General features: G+C 44.1%; 1 protein-coding gene across 1 annotated transcript in view; it reads left to right on the plus strand.

Moving 5' to 3' along the window:
• Positions 1–27456, plus strand: part of LOC145345623 (dynein axonemal heavy chain 8-like) — a 1557438-nt gene that overhangs the window by 901686 nt on the left and 628296 nt on the right. Inside the window, exons 43-45 of the mRNA XM_080193457.1 lie at positions 2318–2479; positions 4085–4309; positions 7429–7601. Of these exons, the coding sequence (XP_080049583.1) occupies positions 2318–2479; positions 4085–4309; positions 7429–7601 (560 nt within the window). The remainder of the gene's footprint in view (positions 1–2317; positions 2480–4084; positions 4310–7428; positions 7602–27456) is intronic.

The following is a 27456-nucleotide window of genomic DNA, read 5'->3' on the forward strand; positions in this document are numbered from 1 at the left end:
ATGGCTTCATATTTCCCCTTACTCCAGATAAACACTTTCCTAGCTTGCCTGATCTTATCTATTTCCAATGCTATCGTGAAGGAGATAGAGTTATGATCTTCATCCCCAAGGTGCTCTCCCACTGAGAGATCCGACACCTGTCCAGGTTCATTCGCCAGTACCAGGTCAAGTACAGCCCCTCCTTTTGTAGGCTTATCTACATACTTTGTCAGGAAACCCTCCTGAACACATCTAACAAACTCCTCCTCATCCAAACCCCTTACCCTAGGGATATTCCAATCGATGTTTTGGAAATTAAAGTCTCCCATCACGACAATTCTGTTATTACTACATCTCTCTAGAATCTGTTTCCCGATCTGCACCTCAACATCACTGTTACTACTGGGCGGCCTACAGAAAACACCCAGCAAAGTTATCGACCCTTTCCTGTTCCGAACTTCCACCCACAGAGACTCCGTAGACAGTCCCTCCATGGCATCCACCTTCTCTATAGCTGTGACACTATCCCTGATCAACAGTGCCACTCAACTTCCCTTTTGCCTCCCTCCCTGTCCTTTCTGAAACATCTGAATCCCGGCACCTGAAGTACCCAGTCCTGTCCCTGAGACATCCAAGTCTCTGTAATGGCCACCACATCACATTTCCAAGCAGCAATCCACGCTTTAAGCTCATCCACTTTATTCACTACACTCCTGGCGTTAAAATAGACACATCTCAAACCTTCGGTCTGAGTGTTCCCCTTTTCCATCACCCGTCTATCCTTCCTCTTACACTGTCTACAATCCTTCTCTATTTGCGAGCTAACCTCCTCGCTCTCAGTCACCTCATCTCAATCCCCTCCCAACCTTTCCAGTTTAAAATCTCCCCAGTAGCCTTAGCTAACCTTCCCGCCAGGATATTGGTCCCCTTGCTATTCAAGTGCCACCCGTCTTTTTTGTACAGTTCACACCTGCCCCAAATGAGCCCCAATGATCCAGGAACCTGAATCCCTGCCCCCTGCTTCAGTCCCGCAGCCACACATTCGTCCTCCACCTCATTCCATTCCTGCTCTCACTTTCCCATGGCACAGGCAGCAATCCTGAGATTACTACCATTGCATTCCTCCTTCTCAACTGTCTACCTAACTCCCTATATTTTCTTTTCATGACCCCTTCCCTCTTCCTACCTGTGTCAGCAGTACCAATATGTACCACTACCTCTGGCTCCTCTCCCTCCCACCTCAGGATTTCTGGGACACGACCAGAGACATCCCAGATCCCAGCACCAGGGAGGGAAACCACCATTCAAGACTCCCATCTGTCTCCGCAAAATCGCCTGTCCAATCCCCTCATTGCAGAGTTCCCAATTAATACTGCCTACCTCCTCCTTTCCTGAGCCCTCTGAGTTACAGGGCTGGACTCTGCTCTAGAGCCTGGTTCCCCCAGGTGGGCTGTCCCCCCCAACAGTACTCAGACAGGCGTACTTATTGTGAAGGGGCACATCCACCAGGGTGCTTTCTATCACCCTTCCTGACCATTGCCCACTTGTCTGCCTCCCGTGGCCCCAGTGTGACCACTTGCCGGTAACTCCTGTCTATCAGCCCCTCATTTTCCCTAACCAAATGAAGATCCTCAAGCTGCAGTTCCAGTTCTCTAACGCAGTCCCTTAGGAATTGCAGCTTGACACACCCAGCACACCTCACACTCAATTTCCCTTTTTAAAGGAACACAGGAAAAAGTAATTAAGAGTTAAACTTACTCTGTCTCACCCTTTTCGCCTAAGCCCGATGGGCCAAAGCCCTTTAGCTCTCACTCTGCTCCCAGCTCACTCCGCGCCCGCTCTCAACACTGCCCACTGTATAGAGTGGCCTGCTCTCTAAACCTCCTGCTCACCACTGGCTGACGTTAAGCGCCTGCACAGCCTCAAGAAAAAAAACTCAACCTTCCAGAATCCCCTGTGGCTGACTTCCGCTTCCCTTAGTTTAAAAGGAAAACCGGCGGAAAAAAAAGGAATAAATAAATAAATAAACCCCAGTACTCTGGGTACTCTCAGCACTCCTGCTAAGAATCTCTCCCTCTCTATCCTGCTCCAGCCGAACAAATAATTAAAAACAAATGAAATTCTATTAAGTCATGATATGTATTGTTATTGGAAACACAATAACCCGGCAATGATCCAGCCAATAACGATACATATCATGACTTAATGGGATTTCATTTGTTATTAAATTACAATACAAATTATCATTGCATACTGTGATTAAATTAGCATATTACAGGTTCAGTGAACCAGATTTCCAGCTAATACCTTTTGTTATGTCTTTTTATTTGAATTCAAGTTGGATACCCCAGTGATTGCAAAAGGTCCTGTGGAACTATGGTTAAGTGACTTATTGCGAATGCAGCAAGCTTCATTGCATACTGTGATTAAATTAGCATATTATAGCTTCAGTGAACCGGATTTTCAGCTAATACCTTTCCTGTACGAGGCTCCTGGCCAGGTAAATCAATGAAGTTAACAATGGTTTTGTTTTCCAGATTCATGCAATCATCCTCTCCTAACATCAAACCATGAGGCTAACTTGGGTTAAATCTCAAAGATGCAAAGTCCACTTTTGAAAATTAATTCATATTAGTGTCTCCAAATGTCATGCTAGTTGGATGGGCCAGTGTCTTCTCGAATGGGTGAAGCAGAAAGTAGCCAACTGGCTTCACTGTCAGCTTTTCACACCACATTTTTAAATGCTTTGCCAAGGAAAATGAAAGGGCAAGTCCCACAACATTGTGCTGGTTGGGTGGACTCAGCAACCCGGACTTTTCAATGATTTAAACAATTTTTAAAGGGTATCCTGCTGTAAATGAATAAAATTCAACACCCCACACTATGCAACCTCTCTGGCAGGCTCTATTTGCCAGGTCCACATCACGGAGGACCTGTTGAGATTTATGTTGGTATGAGGGCACAATATCATAATTGGATAATTTAAAATGGGGAGACTATCAGGCTTGATATTTATATTTACGTGTATGCAAATTGGGATCCTGTAAAAGGGTGTTTCCTCACTAGGCTATGTATTTGCTCAGACTTAAGCTAAATACAAAGATTCAAAATGCAGTGCACTGATGCTGAAGACTTGACTTTACTTAACTAAACAATCGAATGGGAGAATGATATGAGGGAGCCCTGCACTCAATGTATAGCGTGCGAGCAGCCAGATATCAGTTGGAAGAACAATGGCCCTGTGAAGGCAATTTCACATTCCCAAAATCATTTTGCCAACCTTTCCAGTGGGCATTCTCCAGAAAACATTAATACAAATCAGTCAATAATCATCCTGTCAAAAAATCCAGCCAATAATAATACATATCATGACTTAATGGGATTTCATTTGTTACTAAATTACGGATATTATCTCTCTGCTGTTGCCCAGCAATATGTGAGGCTGGACAGTGAAATGGGAGAATGATTCCCACTGAATTGAACCTATGTGACTCTCATCTGACAGTAAGAAACTCTTCATGTCTGCTTGCCACCTGTGTTGTCTCTTGGAGTTGTATGATCCTGTTCATAAGGTTAGCATTTGCAGCCATCTTGTTCCTGACCACTGCTGAAAACTTTATTGCTTTAAGTGAATCTATTGTCCCTTCCCTCTTTCTGTATTTTATCATTGACTGAAGTTTCACAAAATGTAATCAAAACCGAAACACATCTTGTAAATTCAAAATACATGTTTTAAATGAGAACCATTTGTTAATTATACAGAGCTGTCTTGTATGGCAACAACCCTGGTTGGCTTACGTTTCCATGGTCCAAAATCATTCATTCTAAAGTTAATGTTATGTTAGTGTTCCTAAATCTACGGTTATGCGTTCATCGGCCTAATTTGCATCTGGATATCAGATCCCAGCTTTCAAAGTCAGATTTCCCATTATGTAATTGGCGGAGGTAGGTTTAAAGACATTTTGGGACTTACACACTATTCCCTGCTTTTTATCATTCCTCCACCCCACCCCACTGAAAACAGGGGCAGAAAATAACTGTCTCTGATTTCCTTCCTCAAGCAATAAGTTCAAGTCACAGTCAGTGTCTTCTTTTGTCCCTACAGGTTGGAATTCTAGCGATCCAAATACTGTGGACACGTGACTCTGAGGAAGCACTTAATTTGGCAAAAGACAGTAAAAAGATTATGCAAACAACTAATCAGAAGTTCCTAGAGCTGCTGAACTCTCTTATCGCTCAAACAACACACGACCTGACTAAGTTTCAGAGAATCCAGTTTGAAACGCTTGTAACCATTCATGTTCACCAGAGGGACATATTTGATGACTTGGTACAGTGAAAGATTGTCTTTTTATTGTTACTTTAATTGAGATTTGTTGAACTTTGTGACATTTAATCAGCCCAAGACCCTCCATTGCATTTGCTATTTTGTCGAGGGATGAATGGTATTCTGTTATCCTTTGATATCCATTATATGCAGCAAAGGACGACTAATCAATTGATATGGGAAGAGATAAAATCATTTGCAAATGAACAAGAGACACAAAATCAGATTGTAAATGGTTCTATGTGTATGAAAATACAAATAAATTAGTGAAAATAAATACAGAACCATTAGAGGCAGAGCTATTTGAAGTTATGATACAGAATCATGGAACAGCAGAGATTAAACAAATATTATGCATCAGTTTTCACAGTAGAAGACAGAAAACACATTCTCAAAATAATTTGGCCTGTGTTTTTTAAGTCCAAAATCAGGCATACTGAACCCACATTAACATAATATTTGGCATGATGCCTTCAGGTACACAATCCAATATCATTGCTTTCACAAATTGTGGGTCCTCGAAATAATCAACAACAATGACGTCTAACAAATGTCACCATCATAGAGTCAGAGGGTGAAATTTTCCAGTCCCACCTGCCACAAGAATCGTTGAGGCCGGACAAGACCAGGCAAAAGTCTATTGATCTCAGGTGGGATTTTCCAGTCTTGGGGTGAGAATGGCTGGAAGATCCCACCATAGAGTTTTACAACACAACAAGAGGCCCTTCAGCCCATTGTTTTGTGCCAGTCATACGGGTGAAGAAGCTTTTCCTCAGGTCCCTCCTAAATTTCATACCCCTTACCTTGAAACTATGCCCATCATGTTGACCCCTCTATCAAGAGGAAAGTGTTCTTCCTATTTACATTATCTTTGGCCCTCATAATTTTGTACCTCTGATGCAGGTCCCCCTCCTCACTCAGTCTTCTTTGCTTTAAGGAGAACAACCTAAGCAGCTTTTCTTCATAGCTGAAACACTCCAGCCCAGACAATATCCTAGTAAATCTCCTCTTCACCCTTTCTAGAGAAACTATATTCTATAATTCCTATAGCGTGTATCCTAATGATTTTTATAGTATGGCTACCAGAATTGCACATAGTGTTTTATACAACTCATTATAACCTCCCTACTCTTATATTCCATGCCTCAGTTCATAAAGCTCATTATTATGGCAGGGGGATAAGAATCTTTGGAAGGATTCAGAACAGGGGGAATTAAGAACAAGAAGAGACAATAGTAAGGAGAATAAGGAAAGTGATAGGCAGAGAAAACAAGGGCCAGAGTCAGATAAGGACTGAGTGAAAATAGTAGGAAAGGGAAAATAAATGTTAAAAGTAGTCACCTTAAGGATTTGCACCTGAATGATTGGAGCAGCTTGTTCCAGACACTCACCACCTGCTGAGTGGGAAAAAAAAAATTGACCCTCAGCATCCTTTTGTATCTCAACCCTTTTAAACCTATGCCTTAAGAGAAAAAAAGAGAACCACTTCCCAATAGTTACCCACTCAGCTCCAAATTCCTGACACCCTCCCTCTGGCTGAAATCTCATTCAGGCTGCACTCTCTCTAGCCCATTGGCGTGCAGAAACTCACTAGCCATGCATTTTCTAAGACCACTGCATTATATACAGCTGTGGTGAGCTAGGATGACTCACACACCAGTTTAGAATTCCTAAATGTTCACACCTATTGAGGCCCTAATCAGACTTCAGCTGATCGACAGATAACTGCAGTCAGCTAACTGGGTCAGTTGCTTATTGCCATTTTGACTAGACTATTGAATTTAAAGAGAAAAACAACAAAATACTTACCAATAGTTACTCACTGAACTCCAAATTCCACTACCCTCACTCTGGCTGAATCTCACTCAGGCTGCAGTCTCTCTCCCATTGGCTTGCACAAGCTCACTGGTGAGACGTGATCTCATAGAAACTTATAAATTTCTAACAGGGTTAGACAGGGTAGATTCAAAAAGAATGTTCCCAATACTGGCGGAGTCCAGAACTAGGGGTCACAGTTTGAGAATAAGAATCCTCTGAACCTTTTAAAACTGAAGTAAGGAGAAATTTATTTTTTTAAAAAGTTGATTTATTAGTCACAAGTAAGGCTTACATTAACACTGCAATAAAGTTACTGTGAAATTCCCCTAGTTGCCACACTCTGGTGCCTGTTCGGGTTAATGCGCCTAACCAACACATCTTTCAGACTGCGTTAAGAAACCAGATGATGAAGGAGGAAACCCACACAGACAGAAGGAGAATGTGCAAACTCTGCACAGACAGTGACCCAAGCCGAGAATTAAACCTGATCCCTGGCATTGTGAGGATGCAGTGTTTGCCACTGTGCCACCTACAGTCACCCAGAAGGTGGTGAATGTGTGGAATTCACTGCCACAGAATGTAGTTGAGGCCAAAACATTGTCTGATTTCAAAAAGAAATTAGATATAGCTCTAAGGGCTAAAGAGACCAAGGGATGGGAGGGAAGAAAGGATCAGGGTATTTGATGATCACAATGACAGAAATGAATGGCGGATCAGGATCCAAGGGCCAAATAGTCTACTCCTGCTTCTAGTTTTGATGTTTCTATAAAAGCAAATAGTCTGTAAGCCTTCTTAACAATCTCACCTACCTGTCCAGCTTCCTTCAGGGATGTTTGGACAAAAGGTCCCTCTGGTCCTCTGTACTTCTTAGCGACCTAACATTCATTGTATTTTCTTGCCTTGTTAGTCCTCTCAAACTGCATCACCTCATACCTAGCAGGGTTAAATTCCATCCTGTAATCTAAGACTTTTCGTCCTAGCTATTTACCACAACAGCAGTTTTTATGACATCTGCGAAGTAACTGATCATACCTCTCACATTCTTGTGGAGATCATTAATGACATTAATCATTAGACACTATAGACAACAAGGGAACCAGCACTGATCCATGTGGAACACTGGACACAGACTTCAAGTCATGAAAATCACCTTCACCTATTACCTTCTTAATTAATAGGACATTAATATCAAAATAAAAAAAATGTTGGGGTCCAGTCTGGCTTCATACTATACCATGGAGTTTCTGATCTGGTACCCTAACAATGCAAATGTAACTATTGTCTGTTCTTCTTTCCTTCCGCAGGTAAAAATGCATATCAGAACTGTGAGTGACTTTGAATGGTTGAAACAAAGTCGATTTTATTTCAACGATGACACACAAGAAATAAGAATAGGCATCACTGATGTGGAATTTATCTATCAGAATGAATTTTTGGGCTGCACTGATCGACTTGTTATCACCCCTTTAACAGACAGGTAAGGGTAGACCTTTGACAGTTTATTACACTTTATTAGACAATGTGATTGACTCTCAACTGTCGTTGGGCAATCAGGGTTGGCATTAAATTCTGGCCAGTCAGTGACACCATGTCCCATGAATGAAATTTATGTCTTTTTTTGACACAATTCCTGTTACGTTATACCTAACAATTTAAAATTATTTATCATTTGATTTTCCTCTAAATGCTGGAGCTCAGTGACCTGTCGCTCCTCGATTCCAAATCCAACACTCTCGGCTGCCTGACCCAATTCCAACCAACTGTCCTAACCCCCAGCTTGTGTTGTCTTAGCTCTCCAATCCTAGACATGAACTCTGGACGAACTTATCTGAGGGCCATTTCAATGTGTGCAGTGGTCTGACTTTTTTTTCATATTCTAATGTACCTTGGCACCTCTATCACAGATGAAATACAATACTCGATACCTCAAGGAACCGATCCTCATTTCTTGGGCACAGGATATTTTCCAAATTTATGAATCACTTTTTTGTAGAATGTCTAACCAGAATGTGAAGAACGAATATAATAATAAGCTAAGCACAGCTGCAATTCCTTAGGCTCCATTTGTTCTCGTTCTTGCCATGTGCAAGGATTTCTAATACTGTTAATTATTGCAAGGAACCCAGCCAATGTTTTGCCAAATAGTGGATCTGTGGAACATAAAGAAATTCAATAACTTCTTAGATGTTTTTAAGTCTCCATTTGTCCTCTCTGTGTTTTGTTCATGGGAGCATTTGAACAGGAGTAAACCATTCAACATCTCCTGCCTGTTCCACTATTCAATTAGTTTGTGATTGATCTGCGAGCAGACTGCAAAAACTCAGCTTTGTCTTGCATCCATTAGCACCTCAACTCCACAAAGATCTATCAATCTCAGATTTATAATTAGCAGATTGAGAATATTCAGTTTCCATTTGCAGAAGGAAATTCCAAATTCTGCCATGCTTTGCATGTACAAAGAGCTATTTTCCAATTTTACTGCTGAAAATGTTCTGCCTTTAATTTTTAGACTATGCTCCCCTGGTTCTCAACTCCACATACAACAGGAATTATTTCTAAGTATCTACCACTTGATTAATCCCCTTAATATCTTAAAAAACGTCTTTCAAATCAACTCTGATTGTCTAAATTTCAGGTAATCCAACCCTAATTTGTGTAATCCATCCTTTTAGTTTAGCACTTGGAGTTCAGGTATCTTTCTCGTAAATCTGCACTAGGGGATTTACCATCGCTGAATCCCTTACTACCAGTATTCTGTAGGTCACATTGACCAGAAACTGAACTTGTCCAGCCATATATGTATGTTATATTGTGGGTACATGAGCAGGCAGAGGTTGCAAATTCTGCGGGGGAAACTCACTTCCTGACTTCCCAAAGCCTATCCATCATCAACAAGCCACAAGTCAGGAGTGTGATAGAAAACACTCAACTTGCCTGGATGAGTGAAGCTCTAACAATACTCAAGAAGCTTCACAGCATTTAGGACAAAGCAATCTGCTTGATTGGCACTCCAACATCACCTCCAACATCGACTCCCTCCATCGGTGGCCACAAATGGTTGGCTACATGGGAGGCCCCAGAGGATTGGAGGATAGCCAATGTTGTCCCATTAATAAGAAGGGTAGCAAAGATAACCCAGGTAATTATAAGCCAGTGAGCTTAATATTAATGTTAGTGAAATAGTTGGAGAAAATTCTTAAAGATCTAAACACATTTGGAACTGATTGGTCTTATTAGCTACAGACAGCATGGTTTTGTATGAGGGAGGTCATGCCTCACTAATTTGATTGGGTTGTTTGCAGAAGTGACAAAAATGGTTGATGATGGAAAGGCTGTGGGTATTGTTTACATGGACTTTAGTAAAGCATTTGAAAGGGTCCCTCCATGGCAGGCTGGTGCAAAAGGTTAAATCACATGGGATCAGAGGTGAACTAGCTAGGTGGATTTAGAACTGGCTTTACCATAGAAAACAGGTGGAAGAGTGTTTTTCTGAATGGAGGTCTGTAATTTGTGGTGTTCTGCAGGGATCAGTGCTGGAACCACTGTTGTTTGTAATATATATATATACAAATGACTTGGAAGAAAATGTAACTGGTCTGGTTATCATGTTTGGTGGAATTGTAGATAGTGATGAAGATTGCCAGTGAATACAGCAGTACAAAGGCTGGAAAATTGGGTGGAGAAATGGCAGATGGACTTTAATCCAGACAAATGTGAGGTGATACGTTTTAGTAGATCAGGTGGGAGCTATAAAATAAATGGCAGAACCATCACAGGCATAGATATACAGAGAGATCTGGGTGTACAGGTCCACAGATCCTCAAAAGTGGCAGCACAGGTGGAAAAGTTGGTGAAGAAAGCATATGGCATGCTTGCCTTCATCAGCCAGGGTATCGAGCATAGAAGTTGGCAAATTATGTTACAGTTGTATAAAATGTTGGTTAGGCCATATTTAGAATACTGTGTCCAATTCTGATCACCACACTACCAGAAGGACGTTGTGGCCTTGGTGGGAATACAGAAGAGTTTACCAGGAGGGTATTAGTTATGAGGAGAGATTGAATAAACTGGGCTTGTTCTCCCTGGAAAGACAGAGGCTAAGAGGTGACCTGATAGAAGTTTATAAAATTATGAGGGATATAGATAAGGTGAACAGTTAGAAGCTTTTTCCCAGGGCAGAAAGGACAATCACAAGGGGGCACAAGTTCAAGGTAAAGTGGGAAAGGTTCAGTAGAGATGTGAGGGGAAAGTTTATACACAGAGGGTTGTGGGGCCTGGAATGCACTGCCAAGTGAGGTGGTTGAGGCAGATAGTGACATTTAAGACTTATCAGGATAGGCGCATGGACAGGGGGGAATAGAGGGATACAGCTGGTTGGTCTTGATGGAACAACATGATCAGTACAGGCTTGTGAGCTGAAGGACCAGTTCCTGTGCTGTACTTTTTTTTTGTTCTTTGAGGTGTTGTTTCCTAGCTTTACTGACTGCAGTCTGTAGATTAAGAAGTCTAGGATCCAGTTGCAGAGGGAACAGCTGAGTCCCAGGCAATGAAGTTTGGAGATGAATCTTGGAGTAATAGTAATAGTCTCATGGGGACACTGTTACTGGGATAACATACACTGTAAATAATGACAATTGAAGATGATTGTACTCTGCAGCTGAGGCTGCTCCCTTAGGAATGGGTTAACTACAACCTTCCAATTTGTTATGTTAATTGTTTAATAGAACTCACTGGGATATATAAAGGGGTGACATGTGGCCCTGGCTGTTGAAGATGTGTGTGTGGAGTTGAATCAGAAAATAAAGGGAGTTTATGAAGAAGCTGGACTTGTGTTTCCTTTACTGGACTGCAACTGAGAGGCTCAAACACTGGTAGCAGAGGATGGTTGCCGGTTTCAAGTGAAGGGCTGCAGGTTATAACTTAAAAAAAACACTTAGCATTTCCAATCAATGAAAAAGTGACTGGGAGACAACAAAATGACTGAACTCAGAGTAAAAGTGTTAGGATATAGCTATCCACCATTATTCTCAGTCACTGAACCTTATGACCAATGGAGAAATAAAGTCATCATGTGGACTAAGATAACCAGTTTGGGAAAAGAAAACAAGAAATGAACTTGGCTCTTTACCATACAGAAGTAAAATTAATATTTTCCCAATTGGAGTTAGAACATTTGGACTCGGAAGACAGTCTGGATAAAGGATGATTTATTAAGTGCATATGAAAGCCTGGTTAGATTTTGGAAGTCAGAGGATATTTCTCCTCAAGAGTATGTGATAAAATTTAATAGACTATATATAAGGCTGTAAAAACACCACCTGGAAATTCCAGTCTGTGTTGGCATTTAAGTTACTGGGTGTGCTAAAATTACAAATATCGATAGGGTCAATCTCAGGTCCCTATCTGCCTTAAGGAGAGGACCATCATCACGGCACCAAAGGAAAACCAAGCAGTGCGTCTCAATGACTATCATCTGGTGGCTCTGACATCCATCATTATGAAGTGCTTCAAAAGGCTAGTCATGGCACAAATCAATTCCAGCCTCCCAGACTACCTGAATCCACTACAGTTTGCCTACTGCTGCAACAGGTCCACAGCAGACGTCATCTCCCTGGCTCTGCATTCAACCCTGGAATACCTGGATAAAAAAGATGCCTATGTCAGATTCCTATTTATTGACCACAGCTCACACCTCAACACCATTATTCCACAAAACTCATCTCCAAACTCTGTGGCCTGGGCCTCAACTCCTCCCTCTGTGACTGGATCCTGAACCTCCTACCCCACAAACCACAATCAGTGAGGATCAACATCAATACCTTCTCCATGATCATCCTCAACACCGGTGCCCCACAAGGCTGTGTTCTTAGCCCCCTACTATACTCCTTTACACACTTATGACTGTGTGGCCAAAATCCCCTCCAATGCGATTTTCAAGTTTGCTGATGACACTACCTTAGTGGGACAGATCTCCAACAATGACAAGGCACAGTACAGGAATGAGGTAGAGAATCTGATGAACTCATGTGGCAACAATAATCTCTCCCTCAACGTCTCAAAATGAAAGAGATTGTCATCAACTTCAGGAAGAATAGAGGAGCACATGCCCCTGTCTATATCAACGGGGACGAAGTAGAAAAGGTCAAGAGCTTCAAGTATTTAGGTGTCCAGATCACCAAGAACCTGTCTTGGTTCCCCCATGCCGAAACTATAGTTAAGAAAGCCCACCAACACCTCTATTTTCTCTGAAGACTAAGGAAATTTGGCATGTTAGCTCCGACACTCACCAACCTCGACAGTTGCACCATAGAAAGCATTCTTTTGGTTGTATCACATCTTGGTATGGCTCCTGCTTTGTCCAAGACTGCAAAAAAGGTTGTGAATGTAGTCCAATCCATCACGTAAACCAGACTGCCATCCATTGACCCTGTCTCAACTTCCTGCTGTCTCGGCAAAACAGCCAGCATAATTAAGGACCCCACGCACACCGGTCATTCTCTCTTCCACTGCAGCTGGAGTACTGTGTGCAGTTTTGGTCGCTGTACTTACGCAAGGATATTTTGGCTTTGGAGGGAGTGCAGAGGAGGTTTACTAGGCTGATACCGGAGTTGAGGGGGTTGAGCTATGAGGAGAGGCTGAATAAACTAGGCTTGTACTCGTTAGAGTTTAGAAGAATGAGGGGAGATCTCATTGAGACATATAAGATGACGAATAGGATGGATAGGATAGAGGTGGAGAGACTCTTCCCGCTCAGAAAGGACAGTAGGACTAGGGGGCACAGCCTCAAGATAAAGGGGGGGCGGTTTAGAACGGAGTTGAGGAGGAACTTCTTCACTCAAAGGGTGGTGAATCTCTGGAATTCTCTGCCCATTGAGGTGGTGGAGGCTGCCTTGCTAAATATTTTTAAGACGCGGGTTGATGGGTTTTTGATAAGAGAGGGGATTAAGGGTTATGGGGAGAGGGCGGGAATGTGGAACTGAGACACGACAGATCAGCCATGATCTTATTGAATGGCGGGGCAGGCTCGAAGGGCTGGATGGCCTACTCCTGCTCCTATTTCTTATGTTCTTATGTTCTTCTTCAATCGGGAAAAAGGTACAAAAGTCTGAGGTCATGTACCAGCCAACTCAAGAACAGCTTGCTCCGTGTTGCCGTCATGTTTTGAATGGACCTATTTTGCATTAAATTGATCTTTCTCTACATCCTAGCTATGACTGTAACATTACATTCTGTAGTCTCTTGTTTCTTTCTTTATGAATGGTATGCTTTGTCTGTATCGTGCACAAGAAACATTACTTTTCACTGTATGCTAATACATGTGACAATAATAAATCCAAGGGTGCTGGTTTTGACGGGAGTTAAATTTACAGAGAAAGGTACCTTATAATCAAATATGAGAGGCTTGGCCTTAAAAACATTTTTAGGGAAATATCCTATCCCATTGCTTTTATGACACAAGTGGATCAGTCAGTGATAAAACAGACTGGCAGATACACTATTAACAGAATGGCGAGATCATACAGGTACAAGCTGGCTACAGGAATATAGAACATAGAACATGGAACATTACAGCGCAGAACAGGCCCTTCGGCCCACGATGTTGCGCCGACCAGTTAAAAAACAATGACCCTCTAACCTAAACCAATCCCTTTCCATCCATAATATGGCAGAAGGTTAGGACCCAGAAATTACAAGGACAGAAGCCCCTTTAATATCTATAGCAGGAGGGAGGGTATGAATTCCAGAAATGCCCAGGGTACGATTTTTTGGTATGATTCTAAATTTTATTATGCTTTCAACTGTCTAAAATGATTGAATAGTTTTTGAAGCTACACATAACATGGAAAAATCAGAAGAGGAAAGAGATAGTGACCAGAAAGAAGACATTTTCCTAATAACAAGAAGTTTTAATCTTGCAATAAAAGTTTTGGTTGTAGAGTCCTTTAATTGTGCTGTTTTTGGTCAGTGGCTCTGTGTGGAATTAACTGGTTAAAATGTTACCTGGATTCTTTAAATGCTGAAAATTGGAACAAGGTTAAAGAATTTAAAAGTTCCACATGTTTCAAATTTAGGGATGGTAATATCCTGAAGTCACCGAAAAGAATGATGATCCCTTGCAATGTTGCCAGAATGAATAGTTTCATTCACGCAGGCGTTCTGTCAAGTGAGTAAGCTTTGCTTCTGAGCAGACCATCAATAAAGAAAGCGCACATGGAACTGGATATGGAAAATGATTAGGCAACAGTTTTTGGAAAAACGATGGACACAGTCCAGAATTTACACAGTCGGGACACTGTTGTATTCTGTTATTGACAAAACACTTTTAGGTAAAGAGGTTAAGGAAGTGTTATTAGCATCCGGAAATGGAACTTTAGCAGATAAAAAGCTGAGTGTGCTGAAGTTATATCCGCAATTTGCACGTCCATCTTCTTGAAGGCTGCAAGTTTTATTAAAGGATGCAGGTGTAAGAGATGTGGACTATATTAAGCTGATAAAACAGGTCAGTGCTCACTGAGATTTGTAGGAAATACAGAAGGACACCATCACAGCCGATAGTAACTCTACCCTGGGCCAGAGATTTTAACAATGTTGTAGCTATGGACCTTAAGATCTGGGATGAAGCAAACAATATTATCATTTTGCACTTTGTAGATTTAGCAACCAGATTTAGTTAGCCAACAGTTGCACGTAGTGAAGAAAAGAGAGTAATTCTGGATCAGATCATGGAAAAATGGATAGGGACGGGAATGGGGCCACTGGAGGAATTCGCTGATGATGAGTTTAGAGATTGTGTGAAAACATGAATTTCACAGTCATGAATATGGCTGCAGAAAGCCCATTTAGTAATGGTGTGAGAGGAACGATGCGCTAATCGATGACATGCTCCAAACAATTTTAGCAGTTAAACCAGATTGCAAGTTAAATTCAGCCTCAGCATGGGCGGTACATGCAAAGAATTCATTGCAGATGGTCGGGGACTATAGTTGCAATTATTAGTATTTGGTAGAAATCCTAAAATTCCATCCATTTTGAATGACCACCTCTAGCTGGAGAGTACAATTAGATCTGCCTTTGCTGAGCATTTAAATGCATTGCATATATGTAGACGAGCATTTTTGGAAACAGAAGTCTCTGAAAGAATTCGCAGAGCTTTAAGGCACAAAATATAGCATCTAATACTGTTTTTCAGCAAGGTGACATAATATCCTATAAGAGAGATAATTTCAATGAATGGAAAGTTCCAGGGAAGATTATCAGCATAGATGGCAATATAATTGTATTGCAACCTCGTAAACAGACTGTTAGGATACGTTCATCACGGATACTGGGTACAGATTACCAATCTGCGAATTTAGAAACAGTAGACGAACGTGGTGAGGAACCAGGATCATCTGATAGTCGCGTGTTACAGAATTGTGAGAACCAGTTAGCTGAAATAGATAGGGCACCTGTAGAGAAACACTACTTCTTATGAACTCGAACAGGCATTTTTCCCAAAGAACAACTGCTGAAAGTTAGGACAAAAGTGACATACTTGCCTGAAGGGTCCAGACAATGTCATTATTAGAGCAGGGAAGGCCACTGGAAAGTATGAACATTGGTTGAATGTACAGAATACAGGGGATGCCATCAGGACCATGGATTGGGAACACAAAGTTCAAAAATGGAGAGCACAGAAAATTAGTGCTAAATCAGATGGTAGGTCTGAGTGAACGTGATCTCAGGAAGGGATTGAGAACTATTGAAAGAATATCCCACAACAGGAGAGAAAGATCAGGTAGTATCAGACCAGATAAGGGGTATAGCTGGACAAGATCTCAGAATATGAGTGAGACTATGAATGCTACAAGGAGTAGAGGCCCACATACTCGTGAGGTTTTGGTGGCTTCTAATAAATTAAGAGAAAAGGTTATAAAAGATGCTAACTGCATAGTTGGCGTAAATGTGGGGTTGATACAAAAGTACCAGACAGTGACAAAGATCTCCATCTCACACATGGATTTGCATGGAAAAGATGCCTCTTGTTGGAACTTAAAAGGCAGAAAGCCATCTGACGCTAGGCACTTATCTCGTCACTAATCCTCACTGACGGAGTGCCCGATTCATACTTATATGGAGCATGTGTGTTTCGTGCCGATTCTGGATTGGTGAACGCAGTGTTAAAGGGAGAAGTGCCAGTAAAGTTGGGTGTGCAAGCCATTAAGTCAATGGAAATGCATGCAAATGCATTTAAGTGGCCATCGCGGCCATTTTGGACTTTGTCCCAGTCACAGCTATTTTCGGACCTTGCTAAAGGGGGAACCAGCGTGGAGGTGGGCACGGATTTTGCTACTCGCCTCTTGCTCAACTTTGCCACATTTTCATGCCTGAAAACCAATGGTAAAATTGGGCCCTAAGCCTTGTAGAAGCAGTGGATATGGCTTTTTTCATATCCCAGAAATGGACAGACATTTTGGGGTTCGAGATTTATGGGTAAAATATCCATTGAGTGTCACATTGGCGATAAATCTCTTTGGGAAAATGTGCACTTGACACTGAGTGTAAACGAGAAAATGTTGAGGACAGCCATAGCCAGCTGAAAATAAATATTGGACAACAGTGAAATATCAAAAACAAAATGGCTTGACAGTAGTTATCAATTGTCTGATTGCTTTACAAAAAGAGGGGCTTATTCAGACACTTTGGATATTATCTTTCTATCAACAATATTTTTCTTCTTCAGAAGTGAATAACAAATGGGGAAGAGGTGATACAGTGTGTTTTGTGTTTTCTGTAGGGACAAATTCATCATTTTTTTTCTTTAAGGAAGGTAAGCCTGTTAGAAGTGGGTTAACTGCAACGTATTTGTTATATTAATTGTTTAATAGAACTCATTGGGATATATAAAGGGGTTACAGGTGGCATTGGGTGTTAGAAATACGAACGTAGAGCTAAATCAAAAAAATTAAAGGGACTTTATGAAGAAGCAGGACTTGCTTGTTCCAGACACTCACCACCCTCTGTGTGAAAAAATTCCCCTTCTGAACACTTTTGTATCTCTCCCCCTCACCTTAAACCTATACCCTCTAGTTTTAGACTCCCTTACCTTTGGGAAAAGATATTGACTACCTAGCTGATCTATGCCCCTCATGATTTTATCGACCTCTATAAGATCACCCCTCAGCCTTCTATGTTCCAGAAAAAAAAAGTCCCAGTCTATCCAGCCTCTCCTTATAACTCAATCCATCAAGTCCCAGTAGCATCTAGTAAATTTTTCTGCACTCTTTCTAGTTTAATAATATCCTTTCTATAATAGGGTGACGAGACTGTACACAGTATTCCAAGTGTGGCCTTAATGTCTTATACAAGAACAAGACATTCCGACTCTTGTATTCAAAGTTCTGACCAATGAAACCAAGCATGCCAAATACCTTCTTCACCACCACCATCTTGTCCACCTCTGACCCCACTTTCAAGGAGCTATGAACTTCTGTCGTGTTGTTCTATAACTCTTCTCAACGCCCTCCCATTAACTGATTTATTCCTGCCCTGGTTCAATCCACCAAAATGCATCATCTTGCATTTATCTAAATTCAACTCCATCTACCATTCATCAGTCCACTGGCCCAATTGATCAAGATTCTGTGCAATACTAGAAAGCCTTCTTTACTGTGCACTTTGCCACCGATCTTGTCATCTGCATATTTAGTAGTCTCTGTTTTCCCTGTACCGGCAGGTCCAGCAGGGGCAGCTCCCATGTTCATCCACAAAGCCTGAGCTAAAGTGATGTAACACCTACAATTGGAATTTTAAAAAATCACCATTAAATTAGCAGTATAAAGCAACCCTCAGGTTGCTCCATAATTTAATAAAATCATGGCTGATCTTCAAACCCAACCCACTTTTCCACCAACTTGTCATGTTCCTTGTCGTGGGTAAGATGGGTTATGGGCTAAACATGCCTCATAAATTTTCATCCAAATCATTTATATAAATGACAAATAACAAAAGACCCAGCACCAATCCCTGAGGCACCGTGGTCACAGGTCTCCAGCTTGAAAAATAACCCTCTTCAACCACCCTCTGCTTTCTGTCATTTAGCCAATTTTGTACCCATTTGGCTACCTCACCCTGGATCCCTTGAAATTTAACTTTATGGAACAACCTACAATGCAGTATCTTGCCAAAGGCCTTGCTAAAATCCATGTAGACAACATTTATTGCACTGCCCTAATCTACCTTTTTGGTTACCCCTTCAAAATTCCTTTTTCTTTTTTTCACATCCTGAAATGCATAATCTCACACTCACTGGGCTAGATTCCATTTGCTACTTTTTCTTCTTGGAAAAGAAAACGTTGATTGAGATGTACAAAATTGTGATGAGCCTGGATAGACTGGGTGGGAAAGACCTACTTAATTTAGCAGAGAGGTTGGTGACTAAATGGTGTAGAACTGGTGATTGATAGAAAGATTAGAGGAAAACATTTTTCATTTTGAGGATTGTAGGGGTCTGTAACTCTTTGCATGAGAGGGTAATAGAAGCAGAAACCCTCATTTAAAATATGTCTCAAATACTGTAACTTGCAGAGCTGAGGACCTAAAGCTAGAAAGTGATTAGGCTGGGGTGGCTCACACTGTTGGGAGTTTTTTACAGGCCTCCAAAAAGTTCCAGGGATGTAGAGGAAAGGATTGCAAAGATGATCCTGGATTGGTGCGAAAGTAACAGGGTAATTGTTATGGGGGACTTTAACTTTGCAAATATCGATTGCAAAAGCTATAGTTCAAGCACCTTAGAGGGGTCAGTTTTTGCCCAATGTGTGCAGGAAGGTTTCCTGACACAGTATGTAGATAGGCCAACAAGAGGTGAGGCTACATTGGATTTGGTACTGGGTAATGAACCAGACCAGGTGTTAGACTTGAAGGTAGGTGAGCACTTTGGTGATAGTGACCACAATTCGGTCACGTTTACCTTAGTGATGGAAAGGGATAGGCATATACCGAAGGTCAGAAGTTATAGCTGGGGGAAAGGTAATTATGAGGCTATTAGGCAAGATTTAGGATACATAGGGTGGAGTAGGAAACTGCAGGGGCTGGGAACATCTGAAATGTGGAGCTTGTTCAAGGAGCAGCTACTGCGAGTCCTTGATAAATATGTTAGTTTCGTTACCGGCCGTTTCCGCCAGATACCCGCTAGCGTGGCAGCCACCAGACAACTCTTGGTTTCGTTGACACCGTTAGGTTTCCACCAGTCGAGTTCGGAGCGCCAGGGGCAAATTCCCCAGCCGGTAGCCCTCCCGATATATTCCCCTTTTCTCCCGATCCCGATTGTAGACTTAGACGACCACGGGCTGTCTCGTTCGATCACAGTTTATTATACAATACAATCTTGCAAGATCGGGTGGGCTGGTGCGCACACCTTACATAGATTTACAGCACATTTTATACTGTTTTTTTTTACACATTGTGATGGCTCGTATTGTGTTATTCCCCCTTATTTGGCTGTTAACCTTGTTAACTTTAAACACTGTAATGGCTTGTATTGTGTTATTCCCCCTTATCTGGCTTTAAACACTGTAAATGGCTTGTACTGTGTCATTCCTTCAATTAACACTCTCTCAATCTCCCATTCTGCGCTTAATCTCATCACTGTCCCGTGCAACTCAGTCAACTGTCTGTCATGTGCCTCCCCCTTTCTGTATGTTGCTGAACTCGTTACTGTTAGCTCTTGCAGCCTTAAAAATTACATTACTTCTCACAATCCCCCCTTTTCTTTTTACTGTCTGTAATTTTTTATTTATATTTATTTTTTTTTTAACTAGCATCCCTTTTTCCAGATCTAGTTCAGATATGCACGAGTAGGTTGTTCCAGTTTGGCTAACATACTATCCACTTGCTCGTCCCAATCTTCATCATCGGGAGACCTATCTAGGAGGGTCTCTCTTTCCTCCCTTTCCAAGTGGATTCCCACCACCCTTCCATCAGTGACATCCCGTTTCATAAGAGCTGTTTCTATCAGTCTCTGCGTTAATCCCCGAATGCAGGGAATAACGCAGCATCCTAAGGCTGCCAGGATCCCTGATACCACCACGAAGGATACTAACATTGATACTACCACCCCTTTCCATCTCCCGAACCATTCGTCCAGCCACCCGGTCCAGTCGGTGTTTGCCCCCGAATGCTCTGCCAACTCATCGGCTAGAGTTGTCAGGCCCCTCAGAGCCCGGGTGATTGATCCGTCGGGAGCGGTATTGTTGGGGATGAAAGTACAGCATTGAGTCCCGATCATAACACAGACTCCCCCTTTCTCGGCCAGAATCATATCCAGAGCTAGTCGGTTCTCCCAAGCCATTCGGGACGTAGCATCTAACTGTTCCGTTATCCCTTTTATAGCATCCCGGGTATAGTTTATGAACCTCTGTTGGTTATAATATATGTAGTTTATCCAATCTACATTTTTGTTGATAGTGACCCACCAGAACAGAGATTCGAACCCTGCCGCTATTTGATTCCTGGCTTTATATTCATCCGGGACCCCTCTGGGTACCCCGATGGAATCCAGGTAAATCCTGTCATCAAACGAAGTGGGGATATTGCGGCGCTTCCGGGTTGTCCGGGGAGTAACCTTTGTTCCCTTTCGTTCAAAGGCTAGGGTGAATGGTATGGCTAGTTGTACTATGGCACACGTCCCAGTCCATTTCCGGGGTAAGGTGGCTCGTAGTTCTGCACCCCCGCAGTACCACCAAAGGTCGGCCCGGGGGACCTGTATCTGGGAATAATTTCCACCATCCTTAGTAGTGTTTACTTGGATGACCTGCTGTCACAGAGTCAGGCTCCCAACGTTCTGATCCCACTCTTTCCCCGTCCTCTGTATGCAGGTTTGATGGACACCCGATGCCCCGGAAAAGGAGGGCGCCTGGGAATATCGGTTGTGCTGGACCGGTGGGAACGTTAAGCCCAGAGACTGACATGTGGGATCTTCCCAGGCGGTTCGGTGTTGGTACAGTTTCACCAAACACTCAATTCCACCTTCTTTTAGTTTAGGGAGTGGAACCACCTGCGGACTCGGTCTACTACCCGCACACGCATAACAGTTGTCTTTTCCAAGACTCTGGACAGTATACCAAACCCACTCCAACCATGCGTTAATTTCCCTGAACCCTGTCTCTATCTCTACGGTCTCCCTTAAATCTTTTATCTGTATCACTTTAACCTTTTCGGAGTTTCCAGGAGTCAGGGCAGTTACACGGAGTATGGACGAGTTTGTGGCTATTGCCTCCTGGAGGGTAATTCTTACACAGCACAGCCGCTCCTCCTGAACCCGTACTCCAAGTACCTGACCCTCTAGCCCAGTGTGCAGATTTTTCTTGACCACCCAGTTGGTTTGTTTTATGGTCAGATAAAGGGGGTTGCACTGATCTATTCCACAGTCTCTCGGGTAGATCGCTTTCGGCACCAATGTTATTCTTTCCCGTACCCCAAGAGCTTGATCCTCTCCCAATCCCGTCCCCAGAAATAGTAGCTCCATCGATTTTCCCTGATATTTCTTTTGTCTCGCCAGGCTGTTTTTAGGGTCATTTAGTTCCCCCGCTGTCCCACATGGTACCATCCGGCATAAATCTATCTCTAATACCTGTGTCTGGGTTGCTTTTTGTACAGTAAGACTGTATTGCTGACCAGTATTTTTCCCTTCCTCAGCGTACCACCTATCTACCGCGTCCCCTTTCCATCCCCCTCCCACCAAAGTTACAGTGTACACCAGCAAGAGTACAAGCCACATTTTTGAGTTCTCGTGCCCTGACCAAAGTGTCCGTTCAGTTGTCTTCTGCTGGATTGCTTCTGTCCGGGGTTGAGAGGATGTCCTCGTCCGGTGCCGGTACGGGCCCCTTTGCTCGGGTGTAGTGAGTCCAGCCTCGTTCTGCTGTTCGGACAGCTGTTTCAGTTGTTAGTAACACCAGGAAAGGGCCGTCCCAGACCGGGTCTAGGGTCTTCGGTTTCCAGGTCTTGATGAGAACCCAGTGTCCGGGCTTGATCGAGTGAACCGTGAAAGCCAAGGGCGGTGTCTGGGCTATGAGTCCCTGTTGGCGCAAATGAGAAAGAGCAGATACCAATGCTTCAACATACTTTTTTACAAAGACATCCCTGGTTTCAAAAATAGGCAGCTCACCTCGAGGTCCCACAAAGGGAAGTCCGAACATCATCTCATATGGGGAAATCCCTAAATCTCTACGTGGTTGCGTTCGTATTCGGAGTAGGGCAAGGGGCAAGCATTTTGTCCAGGGTAAGCCGGTTTCCACTGTCAATTTTGTGAGTTGTGTTTTGAGGGTCTGGTTCATTCTCTCTACTTTCCCTGAGGAAGGGGGATGCCAAGGAGTGTGGAAGTCCCAGTCTATCCCCACCGCACGCATTACACCCTGCAGCACTGTCGAAGTAAAGTGGCTTCCCTGGTCGGAATCTACCGCTCGGGGGATCCCAAACCTCGGAACAATCTGTTCTAGTAGGATCTTGGATACCTGACTCGCGACCGCAGTGGCGGTGGGGAAGGCTTCTACCCATCCCGTTAAATGATCCACCATTACCAGGAGATATTTCAGTCGTCCGATCGGGGGAAGTTCAGTATAGTCAATCTGGATATACTCGAAGGGCCGGTATGCAGGGGCCCGGCCCCCTCCCCTAGTCTGTCGTAACCCCCTTTTGTTCACCTTCCGGCATATCAGGCAGTCCTGCGTGACCTGTTGGGCCACCGTATGGACCCCTGGGTGGGCATATTGCCGCAGGAAGGCATCGCACAACGCCTGGGTTCCCCAATGGCTCCCCTGGTGTAGCTGGGTCAGAACTTCCCTGGTTAGGGATCGGTTCAATAACTGACGTCCATCTGGTAGCAGCCACCTCCCTTCCTCTCCCTTTTCCCCTCCGATCACCCTGAGCTCTTCCTCCTCTTTTTCTGTGAACACTGGCACTTCTTGTATCTCCGATACCTGTGGTATCCACGCCAAACAGTCGACCAGGTCCCCCTCCATCCCTGCTATTCTAGCCTGTTCATCTGCTAAGCGATTCCCCGTGGCTTCTGGGCCAACCCCTTTTTGATGCCCTCTAATGTGGACTACTGCTATCTCCCGTGGTTTTAACAGATCTTCCAAAATCTTAACAACTAGTTCCTCATGTACCAACTCCTTGCCGCGGCTGTTAATCATGCCTCGCTCTTTCCAGATCTTTCCAAAGGTATGTACCACCCCATAAGCGTATTTTGAATCTGTGTATATAGTCCCTACTGATCCTTCCAGGCTGGTCAGGGCGCGGTGGAGGGCATACAACTCGCAAGTCTGTGCCGACCACGAAGGGGGCAACCGCCCCCGTTCCTCTACCTTCCATCCCTCTTCGTTAACTATGGCATACCCGTTATGCCTCTTGCCCTCCACCGTCCTAGAGGACCCATCAATGTACCACCTCTGTCCCGTGTGCAAGGGTTGATCTCGTAGATCCTCCCGCACCTTACTTTGTAATTCTACTATGTCCACACACAGATGTTCAAGGGTCCCCTCCGCCTCCCCTCCCAGGAATTCCGCTGGATTCTGACACGTGCTAAGTTCTAGTTTCAGGTCATCTCGATCTAGTAATATCACTTCATATTTCAAGATCCTCGAGTCTGTTAACCAGCGGCCCGCTTTTTGGTTTAAAATTGTCCTCACCTGGTGTGGGGTAACTACCGTGAGTGGCGCCCCAAAGGTCAGCTTTCTGCTCTCCTCTACCAATTTTTGCCGTGGCTGCTACCGCCTGGACACATTCGGGCCACCCTCGGGATACGGGATCCAGAATCTTTGACAGGAAGGCCACCGGTTTCCTGTGTCCTCCCCATTCCTGGGTCAGTACCCCGAAGGCTGTGCCCTGTTTTGCATTGGTGAACAATAAAAAGGTCTTATCATAATCCGGTAAACTCAGGACTGGGGCAGTCACTAGTTTTTGTTTCAGGCTGGTAATCAAATCTTCCCCCTCCCTATCCCACCAGATTTTATCCGGGGCCCCTTCAACCAGGCGTAAATACAGTTCCTTCGTCAGGGGGGCATAATTATCTATCCAGAGTCTGCAATATCCGAGTAAACCCAGAAATTTCCTGAGTTCTCGTTTCGTTCTAGGGAGTCCTAATCCTACAATTCCCCGGATTCTTTCAGGACTTATTTTACGCTGGCCACAGCTAATCAGATGCCCCAGATATCGAACTTCCCGTTCTGCATACTGTAACTTTTTCTGACTCACTCTTAGCCCCTGTTCCGCGAGAAAGTTAAGCAGGGCATTGGTCCCAGTTTGAACTTGCCGGTCGGAGGGTCCCGAAAGTAAAAGATCATCTACATACTGTATCAATTTTAAGTCTGGGGGTAAAACTAGGCTCTCTAAGACCTGTTCCAAAATCTGCCCGAATAGGTTCGGAGATTCCGTAAATCCTTGTGGAAGAACCGTCCACCGGTATTGTTGTTTTCTTCCCGTGTCCGGGTCTTCCCATTCAAAGGCGAACAGGTCTCGGCTATCTGGGTCAAGGGGACATGCCCAGAAGGCGTCCTTTAAGTCCACCACACTGAACCAGCTGTGGTCTGGCGGAATCCGCCCTAGGATGGTGTAGGGGTTAGGGACTACCGGGTGACGGATTTGTACAATTTTATTTATTTCTCTTAAGTCCTGGACCATCCTGTAGTTACCATCAGGTTTCCGGACAGGCAGAATGGGGGAATTATACTGGGACATACAGGGCTCTATCAACCCATCTGAAATTAACTCCCGTACCACCCCGCTGAGTCCCCGGCGCCCCTCCCAGGAGATCGGGTACTGTCGGACTCGTACCTCCGGGCTTCCTGCCTTTAGGGTAACTTTTATGGGGGTCACCGATAGTTTTCCACGATTACCCTTGGTCGTCCACACTTTGGGGTTTATTTGTTCCATTTGCTGTTCATCTAGGTAAGCCATAGAGATCAGCAATTCTTCATTCTCTCCCACACTAATTTGAATCCCAAATTTTACTATTAAGTCTCGGCCCATCAGTCCGTAAGATAGATGGGGCAGGTGAAGGAGTTCTGCCGTGACCCTCTCGCCCTCCCATTCAATTTCTAAAGGAGTGAAAAGCCGGGCCCGGAAAACCCCCCCTTTTACCCCTGAAATGTTAAGCGAACGAGTTTGGTAATTACTCCCTTTGGGATGAATGGGAATTGCAGACCTCCCGGCGCCTGTATCTACTAAAAACGTTACCTCCTCCCTTTTCTGGCCCACCCTCAAGTTTACCAGGGGTTCTTGGTAGGCCCTTATTTCGAGTGCCCCCCGGTCTCCCTAGTCTACCGAGTACTCCATCTCATAGATCCCCTCTCGCTCCTCCCTTAAGTCTGGGCATTCCCTTTTAATATGTCCCAATCGGCCGCAATGGTAACACCCGGCCGGTCGCAGTCGTCCGTTTCCATAGGGTCGTCCACGGCCCCGGCCGCGGTTTTCCCTCCCTCCGTTATGCCAACCCCCTCTAGACCGTCCTCTACCTTCCGTTCGTCCTTCTTCTACCATTCCTGTGGATTTGCAAACTTCCCTTACAGCGGCTACCATCATCTTGGCTTTTTGTTTCTCTCTTACCGCGTCCCTCTGAACAAACACTCTCTGCGCTTCATGCAACAGATCCCCAATATCTTTCCCACTCCAGTCCTCAATTTTCTGCAGTTTCTTTTGTATGTCTGGCCAGGATTTGGTGACAAAGTGGACTTTCAACATTCCTCGCCCTATTTCCCCATCTGGATCGAGGCTGGAGTATTTCCGGACCGATTCCCTAAGTCTATCCAGGAACGCACTGGGTGACTCATCTTTACCTTGGGAAACCTCGAAAGCTTTACTTAGATTCTGTTGTTTGGGGACACAGGTCTGTATTCCCCTAATTATCAAATTCCGGAGATCGGACATATGAGTTCTCCCAATCTGGGTATTATGGTCCCAATCTGGGTCTTGGAGGGGATATTTCTCCTCGCCCTGGACCCCCTGTTGGTGTTCGCGGTCCCAAATTTCCATAGCCTTCTTCCTGATCATACTCCTCTCATCATAATTAAATAATACTCTCATCATGGCCTCCAACTCCTGCCATGAGTACAAGTTAGGACCCAGGAATTGGTCAAGTTGAGCTGCCACCGCCTCGGGGTCCTCTAATAAAGGTGGCAGCTCTTTCCTGAATTGCCTGATATCCCCGGTATTTAAAGGGACTATCACATATCCCGTATCTCCCCCCCCAAAGGGGACCTCTCGAAGGGGTTTCATTTTAACCACTTCTTGGGGTTTTTTGTTCTCAACCTGCTGCCTGGCCTCTTTTTGTTCCCTAGTTTTACTTCTAGTACTCGGTCCCGAGGACTCTGACTCCGACAGTGAGGAAGTCTTAGATGCTGATGGCCCGGGGTCTTCCCTGGAAGGGTCGGGGGTGTCTCTTTGTCCATCTGTGGTGTCTCCCTTGGGTTTGTCGCGGGACCCGTCGTAGGGTGGGGGCGAGTGGGGTCTAGGGGCCGGCGGGGGTGGCAAAACGTCCAATACTTCCCACGGACGGGACTGACCACGACGGGACTGACTACCCTGATGGGGGGACATGACAAACACGTCTAACGGCGGAGAGGTATTCAGGGGACCGGATCCCTCCCAACAAGCTGCATATTTTATCTCTTCAGGGTTTGGCTTTGACCTTCCATTTACACACAAGTTTAACAGTTGACATACCCAATCTTCGTCCGAACCGTATTTTGGCCAGAACACGGTCGGTGGTCGGATTGGTTCCTTAGTCCAAATAAAACAACAATACTTAATCATTACTTTCCGATTGAGGCCCCGGGTTTTCTCAGAATCTTCCCAATTACTTAATTTTATTCCCAACGGACTATCCGGCGGTATGCCGTTTGACCCCTTTGCCTTACTTCTCCTTCCGTCTCTCGTCTTAGACGGTTTTCCTCCCATAATAGGTCACCTCGTCCTCTTGGGTTGCTTCCAAACCCTCAAACAGAACTGTCCTATTATGTGGTCAAACAAGGAAGAAACCACTCTCAACTTCTAACCGTAATTTTGTCCTTGGAGTGTAATTCTCTTACCTTGCCCCGTGCACGGAGTTGTCTGACCTTTATTCCTGTACGTCCCTTCGTCCGTTAAACCTAAACACAATTTGAGCTGAAAAACCCGGGGCACTGAATCAGACCCCGAGAGCAGCCAGTGGTTCTTACTTTATCTTTAGTTTAAGCCCAATTAGAAGTTTTTTTTTGTCTCGCTCGTGGTCGGGTTCTGAACTCAGTAATTCTGTGTAAATATACACGGTGACGCGTCTGGTTATTACTGAGATCAATTCCCTAGTCCAAGCGAGAGGG

The sequence above is a fragment of the Carcharhinus amblyrhynchos genome, chromosome 7 (assembly GCF_965287045.1).
Source record: "Carcharhinus amblyrhynchos chromosome 7, sCarAmb.v2.hapA, whole genome shotgun sequence".
Taxonomy (NCBI): domain Eukaryota; kingdom Metazoa; phylum Chordata; class Chondrichthyes; order Carcharhiniformes; family Carcharhinidae; genus Carcharhinus; species Carcharhinus amblyrhynchos.